The sequence below is a fragment of the Tursiops truncatus genome, chromosome 19 (assembly GCF_011762595.2).
Source record: "Tursiops truncatus isolate mTurTru1 chromosome 19, mTurTru1.mat.Y, whole genome shotgun sequence".
Taxonomy (NCBI): domain Eukaryota; kingdom Metazoa; phylum Chordata; class Mammalia; order Artiodactyla; family Delphinidae; genus Tursiops; species Tursiops truncatus.
In genome coordinates, this window is record NC_047052.1 from 19,223,921 (window position 1) to 19,236,675 (window position 12,755).

Sequence of the window (12,755 nt, forward strand, 5' to 3'; positions counted from 1 at the left end):
AGATAACCTTTCTTCTTAATCTTGTAAGGGGCCATGATGACCCATGACCCACTACTCACCTGGTATGCATGATCTGGATTGTGTAAACTGTCAATAGTATGTCATTTAATGTATAGCCCACTGTCTCAAAAACTTATATAACTGTGCTTTGACCTCTAACGGGTGGAAAAGCCTCAGGGCTTTCTGAGAGGCAGTTCCCACGTTATAATCCTCAATTTGGCTTGAATAATATTTTCTATTTCTTTCTTGAATCGACTGATTAATTTTTTCATCAACAGTGAAAAGGAGTTTTAGTTTGGAAAACCCAAGAAAGAGGAAGAACAAGGTTGAGGATGCCCCTAAGAATCTCCTTACTGGGATAATAGACAGGTTTCTGTGCACAATGTCAGTCAACAACAAATGGTTATATTAGCTCATTGTGCTGTCCCAAGCCATTGACATAAGTGTGATCCACCCAGGTTTTTGTCAGGGGTAGGAGTGACAGCTTTGGGATGGTAGTCTGGGAGGAGGCCCGAGTCCAGAGCCTGATACACAGAGCAGAAGCAGGAGGTGTCTCAGGGGAGTAGGACCACTTGGGAGAATGTCAGCAACTGCTGTTCCCCCAAACTGAGGGTGCGGATGTTCAGAAATATTGAACTGGATGTTGGTGAACTGCTAAGACCTTCAGGGGAGCACAGGTAGTCATCGAGGTGGTCCAAGTCAGATATGCAGGGACAGCCTCAGGTCAGGGTATAGTGAGTGATTAAGTACGTGGACTGGGAATTTGAATCCCAGTTCTGTCCTTTAAGAGTTTTATGCCTTGGGCAAGTTACTTAATTTCTCCATGCCTTAGTTTTCCTCATTTGTAAAATGACCATAACTTCACAGATTTGTTAGGAGGACTGCAATTGTAAGAGTGTCTGAGTTATGGTAAAAGCTTTGTGTGTAACTACAAATTAAAAAAAAAAAATCTAGTAGTGGGCCTTCCCTGGTGGTCCAGTGGTTAAGACTCCATACTTCCACTGCCGGGGGCACGGGTTTGATCCCTGGTTGGGGAACTAAGATCCTGCATGCCGTGCGGCATGGCCAAAAAAAGAAATAAATTTTTTTAAAATGGTTTTTTAAAAAACCTACAGAGCTGTTAATTAAAAAAAAAAAAATCTAGTACTGACAGAGAACTGATGGAATCCATTGGCAGGATCTACAGATTGGATGTAGACGATGACAGAGAAAAAGAGTCAGGGATAAAAACACAGGTTTCCAGGGCTTCCCTGGTGGCGCAGTGTTTGGGGGTCTGCCTGCCGATGCAGGGGACGCGGGTTCGTGCCCTGGTCCAGGAAGATCCCACATGCCGCAGAGCGGCTGGGCTCGTGGGCCATAGCCGCTGGGCCTGCGCGTCCGGAGCCTGTGCTCCGCCTGTGCTCCGCGACGGGGGAGGCCGCAGTGGTGAGAGGCCCGCGTACCGCAAAACAACAACAACAACAACAACAAAAAAACCCCACAGGTTTCCAGCTTTGGGTAGCTGGATGGATGGTGGTGTCAAGATAGGAAAGTAGCTGGGGAAACTGACACTGGAGGCTGGAAGGATGCTAATCCTTTTGTTAAAACTGTCACATGTGGTAATTTAGGAGGCAGGAAATGTACCAAGTTTGAAGCCCTAGCTGAAGAGCTTGGAAAGCAGAATCTTAGTACCATGATTACTAATTGCTTGTATTTATCAAGGTAAAAAAACAAAAAACAAAAAACCAGGGATGGGGCCATGGGTCATGGAAAGCGATGAATTGGGGAGTCTCTCCCAATCAGTCTTACAAAGAACACTCCCCTCTCAGAGTAGGGGGCCTTCAAATGTTCTCCCTAATGACATTTCATAACTGTCATTTCATAAAAGACCAATGACTTGATTCTTCCCTTTCTGAATGGAAGTGTTTCCTGCAGTTTTCCTGTCCCTATTTCACCACTGTATATTGGCTGTGTGGGCAGATAACCACATATCACAGAATTTTAGTTCAATACCTGATCAGCTGGGACTTTTAGGTTGTCTCCCATGGTAGATATATTTTGTTGAGGGCAAGAGAGTAAAATTAAATATTTAATAATTCAAAGGGTGGCCTGTGATAGTCATTGGAGCTATTCACAAATATTCTCTTTCCTGGGCAAAAGGTAGGATTGTGGTTTTCTGCCCAGATGCAGCTGGGCATGGCCTTGTGATTTGCTAGGTCCAATGAAATGTAAACAGAAGTCTCATGTGTCAATTTCAGGTGACAGTTTTAAAAGTGCCCCTTTCATTACACTATTTTCTTGGCTCTGTCACATGGCTGGCAATGTTCCAGTGATAGCTCTGTCAGCCTAGGTCAATCACTGATGGGTATTTAACAAATAAGAGATAAGTCTTTAAGCCAATAAAATTTGGGGGGTTTTAGGCAACACAACCAGCCTATCCAGGTAAGAGAAACAGGGGAAAATTGCCAGTTATGTCTCCTGTACTTTTTTCTCCAGCTTGAAGTGTTTCCATGCCCACTAAACTACCCTTAATCTCCCTACTGGGTCACCATATGATCAGTGGGACTGACTTGCTGCTTCTAGTCTTGTTCTATCAACCGAAACGAGCTTTATCAACCACCCATTCCCTCAAACTCCCAACCCCTCAGTGGCTTCCTGCTTGCCCTAGGGAATTGTCCAGACACTTGAACATGGCTGGAAAAGTCCATCCAGCACTGCTTGTGACCCTCACCCAGGCCCCTGCTGACCCTTTCAGATTTGTCTCACTGCGGCAGCGCCCCCTCCACTCCATGGTCCAGTCGTACTCAACTGCGCCTAGTTTCTCAAACTTGCCACGTTACCTGTAATACTTTTGTCATCTTCTCAATGCTGGAATAATGTCTGCCATCTTTCAGATGTCAGCTCAGATGTCTCAAGGAAGCCTTTTCTTGAGCACCCAGACCAAGTTAGATGTGCACCGTAACAGCCACAACTTCCAGTACAACTTTAAACAATACTGCTTTTGTTTAGGTTTTGAGCCAGATTGTAGGTTCCGTGAGGGCAGAGACAGTGTCTCTTTAGGGCACTGGATATATACATTTTTTCCCCTAAATGATCCTAGGAGGTAAAATCATCATACTTTGTTTTAATCTCTTTTTTTAAACAGTGATAGTAAGCCTCAATTTTTTTTTTTTAACATTTTTCCTTTTGGTTGTATGATCTGTCCTTTGCCCACTTACAATCCTAATATCGATGTAAGCCAATATATGCAATTTAAAATTTTCTACTAGCCACATTAAAAAGGAAAAAGGTAGTTAATTTTAATGTATTTTATTTAACCCAATATAACCCAGTATATAAAAATATTTTAACATGTAAGCAAAATTAAATCTATTTTTTTCTTTTGTATTAGATTTTGATATTTAGTATTTTACACTAACAGTGCATCTCAACCTGGACACAAAATTTTCAAAGGCTAACATGGAATGTAGTCCTCCCAAAACAAAGTTTTAACAGAAAAATATTTAACACTGCCTCAGTTTTTAAATTAAAACATAAATTCAGTTTCTTGGTTTTACTAGCCACATTTCAAGTGCTCGACAGCCACACATGGCTAGTACCTACCATACATGGATATACATGATTTCTCTAACAAAATATTTCTCCCTGTATCTTATCTTCTCACATTTTCAAATGTTTCTGAAACCTGAAAAAGGCCAATAATGACTTTAAGTTGCTTATTCTGGCCAAAAGCTGAGAATTGACTAATACAGTGACTTTTAGAGTTATCTTGTATTTAAACGAACTAAACTGCCATTTCCACCCATGATTCTACTCTACAAATTGTAATTTTCTAGACTCGGAACATCTTTGAAATGCCATATCTGTATATATGGTGGTGATGCAGGAAAGGGAATTGATGCTACCAGGAGAATCACGCCTTGAAATATGCCTGCAAATGACTGAAATCTTACCTTTAAAGAATGTTTGGGAGATCAAAACGCCAATGTTGTTGTTTTTTGTTTTGGCTGTGCCACACAGCCTGTGGGATCTTAGATCCCTGATCAGGGATCGAACCCGCACCCCCTGCATTGGAAGCGCTGAGTCCTAACAAATGCACTGCCAGGGAAGTCCCCCAGTGTTGTCTTATAAGTACTCAGTTACATATATAAATATGGCAAAATGGCTGTGGTGGTTTTAAAAATATGTCCATAAACTCTCTGACACCTCCCCCCTTCAAGATGAAGCTTAGTAACTCCTCCCTTTCACTGTGGGCCTAACCCAGCAACTCACTTCTAACATAATGAAATATGGCAGCCCAAGGTTAGGTTATTAAGATGTGGCTTTGGACTTCCCTGGTGGCGCAGTGGTTAGGAATCCGCCTGCCAATGCAGGGGACACGGGTTACAGCCCTGGTCCAGGAAGATCCCACATGCCATGGAGCAACTAAGCTCGTGTGCCACGACTACTGAGCCTGCACTCTAGAGCCTGCGAGCCACAACTACTGAGTCCACGTGCCGCAACTACTGAAGCCCGTGCGCCTAGAGCCCGAGTTCCGAAACAAGAGAAGCTACTGCAATGAGAAGCCCGCGCACCACAACGGAGAAGCCCCGCTCGCCACAACTAGAGGAAGTCCACATGCAGCAACAAAGACCCAACACAGCCAAAAAAAAAAAAAAAAAGATGTGGCTTTCATCTTAGGCATGCACTCTTCCTTGGATCACTTGCTCTGGGAAAGCCAGCTGCCAAGTCATGAGCTGCCCTATGGAGACACCCACATGCCAAGGAAGGACTTCTTCATCCCCAGCACCTAGGAATCAAGGGCTTACACCCAATGGCCTGCGAGAAACTGAAGCCAGTCAATGGCCACAAGTGGGCTTGGAAGGGGATCCTTCAGCCACAAGTAAGCCTTGAGATGACGATAGCTCAGGTTGACAATCTGACTCTAACTTCAGGAGAGACCCTCGATCAGACCACTGGGCTTAGCTTCTTCCAGATTTCTGACCCACAGAAACTGTGGGATGATGTTTACTGTTTTAAGCTGCTAAATTTGGGGGCAATGTGTTATGTAGCAATGGATAATCCACACAATGGCTTATAGCTTGAAAAAGCTCCCCAGTGCCAAATGAGGCATACATCAAGTAAGAGATTTCTTTTTCCAGGTAGCCCCAAACTAACATATCCAAATACCTGTTTCTAGAGGTGATATACTTATTGAAACCATGATGCTACTGCTCAAATAATTTTTGAAATTAACCCTCAGAGTATGAATCTTATTCTTTGGAATTTTGCTTCATGGTACCAATTCAGCATTTAAAGGTATTTGTTATTTGCAATAAGTCTGGTAGTGAATAAGTATATTTTTCCTTATGGATCAAGCTTAGGACATACTTCTAGAGTAAAAGGCTTAATTTTCTGATGTAGGAAAATGCCAAGCAAAGTCCTAAGAATGTCTGAAATGACACCAGCACAATCAACTTGAGTGTATATTCCTAAAATGAATAGTTTGAAAGATGGTAGTTATTTGGATGTGTAATTTTTGGAATTCTTCCTTCCCTCCAAGGTCACTACTCTATAGTCATACCTCATAGGATGGGTAAATCAAGGCAGATTTTTTGAAAACTATAATACCCACTGGGAAATTAGTATTCTTTGTGTTATATAAAGATTTTCTTTGGAATTAACAGAAATGACCACTAGATGCCACTGCTGTTGGTGGTGGTTTTTATTTTAAGGTTAAAAAGCAGAATGCAAGAACAGCTCAGAAACAAAATCAATTTTTATGTCATAATGAACACCAGAACAGAAATTGTTGGATTATGTTAATAAAGAGCCAAAACCCAGAAGTTCACTACACAGAAGTTTATTGTGAAAGTAAATTAAACATACAAACACACAATATGGCTAATGGTGGCAAAAGCAATCTGGTAGCTTAAGGCAAGTTTTAATGAGGATGAATTTAGAAAAGATGATGCAATGATGTAATTTTGTTTAAATATAGATTATGGAAAAATATCAAATTGTACCAATAACTTAAAAAAAAGCAGTTTTCAAAGCCTGCACTTTTGGAGAAAAAGGGCTCATGATCTTAATGCCAGCATTAAGACAGATGGAAGCAGCACAATGCTAAATGACAGTATGTACAGAAGGATGGCAACATGAACATTTAGTAACATTTGATCTTAGTTACTGGTGGACTGAAAGCCCTTAGCTAGAAACAATAGAGAAAAATGTGCCATCATCATGTTATTAGAAAAGAAAAAATTTAAGTGCAGAAGTCAAAAACCAAGGAGCTCTGTGATAAAGTAACCTTAAAACAGCACTGTAAGGACCACTTAAAAGGTGATTCCCTCAGGGGAAATTAGGGCACTGAGTGTGTAAACATGTGAGCTGCACAACACCAAATACCAACCAAATTCATTCATAGTACTTAGTTACACAAGATCAGCATGGTCTTTTATGATGCATTATTGTTTATAACAATTTAAACACACTCCTTTACCATGCATGACTTCAAATATATAACAAATATTTTTATTCTGAGATACAGGATATGTTTATGAATTATAAGACCTATATACAATGAAAGTCACACCTCCCTTATCAGTCAAGTATACATATATGTTTTAAATGCAATAACCTTATTCAGACTTCAGTTCATTTTCTGAATTGACCATGTCAGTTTTTCAAACTCTTTAAAATAATGCCATTCTATTTTGATAAAATACATTTTTGCAAAAATTCAGAAATGTAGTAACATTTAATTATGACCAAAAATGACCATGAAAAATATTTGTAAGGAGGTACCACATGACTTAGCACTTTTTTCCAGTCTTGTATTAAAAAAAAAAAAAAAGTTGCAATCAATTTGATAGTGAGCCTATTTCAAAAATATTCTTATACTAATTCATCTCAAAAGGTTCTATTAATAGTCCTTTTGGAAAATACCATATATATAACCTGTGAATTTTTTTCCAGAATAATTAATGGAAGAAAATGTATCCTCTGCACAGATGTACATTTTCTCTCTAAGACTAATCTTTCATCACCTAGAATTGTTTTTACAAAAGCATGCATTATAAAATACACATAAAAGCAGCTATCTTAAACATGATTTTAATACAACATTACCTTTGTAGCTGATTCATCACTGTCTCCAGTTTAATATGCTGTTACATACATGAAGAAGCTCCAGTATCCCTTTTCTGATTGACTTTAAAAAAAAAAAATCCCTGAATAAAACAGAAGCCAGCCTGTGACTTCTTTAGGCATTTCAGTAGAATATTATCATATGTGGAGAATATCTCCACACAAACTCATGAATACAGAACAGAATCTAAAACAGATCTGGGGCAGACCAGAGTTAATACCAATTAAAATTTATGTTAAGGAAAGAAAAGGAACTGATTATCAACATTTAAAAGGATACTGCAACTTTAACAACTGTAAACTTTGTGTTAGAAGGTGTGGCAGACAGCTCTATGCTACTAGGTTTTTAGCTTGTAAATAATGCAAACCATCAGCAGTTTTAAAATGCCATAGACTATAAAAACACAGAAGGAAACAGGGGAAACAAAACAAAAAAACCAAGAACATTTATCTAAAATGAAGCTGTATAACCAACACATCTAAAATAAAAAAAAAAAAAATAGAGCAACTGATTAGGGGAAAAAACCCTCTGATAAAAATTTTAATTTCTTGACCTGTTCTAAAATGACATGAACTTTTAAATTAAAATGGTGGAAAAAAAGAGCTTTACAAGTGGATAGTTTCAACTCACTAAAATAATGTCAACAAGGTAAGCTTGCATAGAAGAAAATTTCAAATAATTACTGGCTACATGCATACAAAATTAGAAATGCAGGTATTATATCATAGTGCAAAACCATGGCAGTTGTGATGTCTTGTTACTGCCTAAGGTTGAGAAATAGACCGTAGTACCTCCAGTTATCACAGTTTCTGGTCAATTATTTCTGCCGACTAGAAATGAATATGTAAAGACGGGGCGGGGGGCACATCTTTTGTGCCACTAATTAGCGAAGTTTGAGGTCATCACCACCACCTAAACTGGATCCAGGACTAGGGTCTTGTTGTCTTCTTGCCTGCAATGACAAAATCATAATTTAGGGTTAAAACGTGTTTTGAAAATCAAAGTGCTAATAAATAAATGTTACAGTAGCACATAAGAAAAGTTTGCAACTAAAAAAATTTTCAGCCAGTATCTCCACATGTAAGAAGAAAAAGAACAATTTAGATTATGTATGAAATATTTTGTTAAAGTTTCCTTAAAATCCAAGAATAAAAAATCTCATTATATTCAAAAGAGCATTATCAAAATATGTACTGTGGATAAAAGAGCAACAAACCTACATTTATAGCTTTGGGAATAAAGGGTTTAACTTGAACACATGATCCAATTACCTTAGAAGCAGACTTTCCCATTTTCCCTTTTAATACTAGCTGACATTTTACACACTACTATATATAAAATAGACAACAAACAAGAACCTACTGTATAGCACAGGGAACTATACTCAGTATTTTGTAATAACCTATAAGGGAAAAGTATACATATCTATCTATCTATCTATCTATATATATATCTGAATCACTGTGCTGCACACCTGATATTAACACATTGTAAATCAACTATACTTCTGCATGTACTTGTCCAGTTTTCCCAGCACCATTTATTGAAGAGGCTGTCTTGTCTCCATTGTATATTCTTGCCTCCTCTGTCATAGATAGGTGACCACAGGTGGGTGGGTTTACCTCTGGGCTTTCTTACCTGTACCATTGATCTATATTTCTGTTTTTGTGCCAGTACCATATATTGTCTTGATTACTGCAGCTTTGTGGTATAGTCTGAAGCCAGGGAGCCTGATTCCTCCAGCTCCATTTTTCTTTCTCAAGATTGCTTTGGCTATTTGGGGTCTTTTGTGTTTCCATATAAATTGTATAATTTTTTTGTTCTAATTCTGTGGAAATGCCATTGGTAATTTGATAGGGATTGCACTGAACCTGTAGATTGCTTTGGGTAGTATAGTCATTTTCACAATATTGATTCTTCCAATCCAGGAGCATGGTATATTTCTCCACCTGTTTATATCATCTTTGATTTCTTCATCAGTGTTTTATAGTTTTCTGAGTACAGGTCTTTTGCCTTCTCAGGTAGGTTTATTCCTAGGTATTTTATTCTTTTCGTTGTGATGGTAAATGGGATTGTTTCCTTAATTTCTCTTTCTGATCTTTTGTTATTAGTGTATAGGAATGCCAGAGATTTCTGTGCATTAATTTTGTATCCTGCAACCTTACCAAATTCATTGATTAGTTCTAGTAGTTTTCTGGTGGCATCTTTAGGATTTTCTATGTATAGTATCATGTCATTAGTAAACAGTGACAGTTTTATTTCCTCTTCTCCAATTTGTATTCCTTTTATTTCTTTTTCTTCTCTGATTGCTGTGGCTAGGACTTCCAATACTACGTTGAATAATAGTGGTGAGAGCGGATATCCTTGTCTTGTTCCTGATTTTAGAGGAAAAGCTTTCAGTTTTTCACCAGTGAGAATGATGTTTGCTGTGGGTTTGTCATCTACGGCCTGTATTATGTTGAGGTACGTTCCCTCTATGCCCACTTTCTGGAGAGTTTTTATCATAAATAGGTGTTGAATTTTGTCAAAAGCTTTTTCTGCATCTATTGAGATGATCATATGGTTTTTATTCTTCAATTTGTTAATATGGTGTATCACATTGATTGTTTTGTGTATATTGAAGAATCCTTGCATCCCTGGGATAAATCCCACTTGATCATGTTGTATGATCTTTTTAATGTGTTGTTGGATTCTGTTTGCTAGTATTTTGAGGAAATTAGAACACTCCCTAACACCATACACAAAAATAAACTCAAAATGGATTAAAGTCCTAAATGTAAGGCCAGACACTAAAACTCTTAGAGGAAAACATAGGAAAAAACATCCTTTGACATAAATCACAGCAAGATCTTTTATGACCCACTGCCTAGTGTAATGAAAATAAAAACAAAAATAAGTGAATGGGACCTAATTAAACTTAAAAGCTTTTGAACAGCAAAGGAAACCATAAACAAGACAAAAGACAATCCACAGAATGGGAGAAAATATTTGCAAACGAATCAATGAACAAAGGATTAATCTCCAAAATATATAAACAGCTCATGCATCTCAGTATCAAAAAAACAAACAACCCAATCAAAAAATGGGCAGAAGACCTAAATAGACATTTCAGCAAAGAAGACATACAGATGGCCAAGAAACAATGAAAAGATGCTCACCAGCACTAATTATTAGAGAAATGCAAATCAAAACTACAATGAGGTATCACCTCACACCAGTCAGAATGGCCATCATCAGAAAATCTACACACAATAAATGCTAGAGAGGTTGCAGAGAAAAGGGAACCCTCTTGCACTGTTGGTGGGAATGTAAATTGATACAGCCACTGTGGAGAACAGTATGTTGGTTCCTTAAAAAGCTTAAAATAGAATTACCATATGACCCAGCAATCCCACTACTGGGCATATACCCAGAGAAAACCATAATTCAAAAAGACACATATAGGGCTTCCCTGGTGGCGCAGTGGTTAAGAATCTGCCTGCCCATGCAGGGGACATGGGTTCGAGCCCTGGTCTGGGAAGATCCCACATGCTGTGTAGCAACTAAGCCCATGCACCACAACTACTGAGCTTGTGCTCTAGAGCCCGCGGGCCACAACTACTGAGCTCGCGTGCCACAACTACTGAAGCCCGCACGCCTAGAGCCTGTGCTCCGCAACAAGAGAAGCCACCGCAATGAGAAGCCCGCATACCGCAACAAAGAGTAGCCCTTGCTCGCCACACTAGAGAAAGCCTGCGTGAGCAACCAAGACCCAACACAGCCAAAAAAAAAAAAAAGACACATATACCCCGATGTTCAATGCAGCACTATTTGTAATAGCCAGGACATGGAAACAAACTAAATGTCCACCAACAGATGAATGGATAAAGAAGATGTGGTACATATATACAATGGAATATTACTCAGCCATAAAAAGAAATGAAATTGGGTCATTTGTAGAGATGTGGATGGACATAGGGTCTGTCATACAGAGTGAAGCAAGACAGAAAGAGAAAAACAAATATCATATATTAATGCATATATGTGGAATCTAGAAAAATGGTACAGATGAACCTATTTGCAGGGTAGGAATAGAGAGGCAGATGTAGAGAACGGACGTGTGGACACAGGGTGGGAAGGGGAGGGTGGGATGAATTGGGAGATTAGGTTTGACATAAATACACTACCAGGTGTAAAACAGATAGCTGCTGGGAACCTGCTGTATAGCACAGGGAGCTCAGCTTGGTGCTCTGTGATGGCCTAGTTGGGTGGCATGGTGGGGGGAAAGGAGGTACAGGAGGGAGGGGATGTGTGTATGCACATGGTTGATTCACTTTGCTGTGCAGCAGAAATTAACGCAACGTTGTAAAGCAATTAACTCCAATAAAAAAAAATTATTGTGAGACAACCAGAAAAAAAAAAGTTAACAAAGGAATTCCAATACCAGATTAGGAAACTGATAGTTACCAAATGTTATTTTTTCCAATAAACAAGTTGTATTTTATATTAAGACATTTAAAAAATAAATTTAACACCAATAATAGCAAAAAAAATCAACTATACTTCAATAAAATATATATAAATGAATAAATAAAAATTAAAAAAATAGCTGACATTTATTGTGCACCAACTATATGCTGGGCACTGTTCTAAGCAATTTCCATGGACGAACCAATTTAATCCCTGCCAACTACCTATAACATAGGTGCTATTGTTTATCCATTTTACAGATAAAGAAACTGAGTCACACAGAAGTATATGGCCTATAAATTATGTGACTGAAAAATGTAATACTAAATTTCATGTCTCAATGAATTCCATCTCTGCCAACTGGATTTTAACTAGGAATCTCTATCTCAAGAAATAAAATTCAGAATTACTATGGATAAAGTATTGTCTCAAAAGCAAAAACGGAAGTATATTAGAATCTTTGGTGCACTTATATATTCAGAAGTATCTTTACAACAATACTTAACAATTAAGAGGCTTGACAATCATAAACATTGAGGATTTCAAGTTTCACTGTAGAATAAACATTTCTGTTTAAACGATGGCAAATTACTTAATAGAGAACATCTAAGAACAAACATACTGTGCATGACACTCTCTACTAATATAAAGTTTTAAAAGAACATAGTGCCCCCCTTTGATCCACACATAATATTTACTTTCAGTCTCTTTCACAAATTCCAATGCATCTTTCTTCTATAAGTGTTCTCTAGTGACTACAAATGTCAGTCAAGCACAAACATCTGTTTGTATACAGAATCTAGTTCCCTCAGCAACAGTTTTCCTATGTTAGATAAAGGCTACTCCATTTTACCAGTTATTATTTAGGGCAAAAACCCCTTAGCATCTCTCACACCCAACAGCAAATTCTGACATCTCTACATTTAAATATGTCCTGAATCTGACCACTTCTGACTGACTCTACCACTCTTACCCTAGTCCAAGCCACCATCATCTTTCATGTGGATCTTGTTTTAGCCACCTCTGTTATATGCCAGCAACTGGGACTAACTGCAATTACCTGTGCAATCCTTAGCTAAATGGAATTATGTATTATTATCACCAATTGATTGTCCATTATCTGTCAGTTTTTGGAAACAAATTTAACCAAAAATAGAAATGTTCTGATTTCAATGGTTAAGATCTAAAACAATTAGAG

The 12,755-nt window shown here is 38.2% G+C and overlaps 1 protein-coding gene across 2 annotated transcripts in view; it reads right to left on the minus strand.

Moving 5' to 3' along the window:
* Window positions 1-5,805: 5,805 nt before the first annotated feature.
* CBFB (core-binding factor subunit beta) overlaps window positions 5,806-12,755 on the minus strand; it is a 60,219-nt gene continuing 53,269 nt past the window's right edge. For both annotated transcript variants that reach the window (XM_004311019.4, XM_004311020.4), the window contains exon 6: window positions 5,806-8,060. In XM_004311019.4, coding sequence (XP_004311067.1) covers window positions 7,992-8,060 — 69 coding nt within the window. In that variant the 3' untranslated portion in view covers window positions 5,806-7,991. The remainder of the gene's footprint in view (window positions 8,061-12,755) is intronic.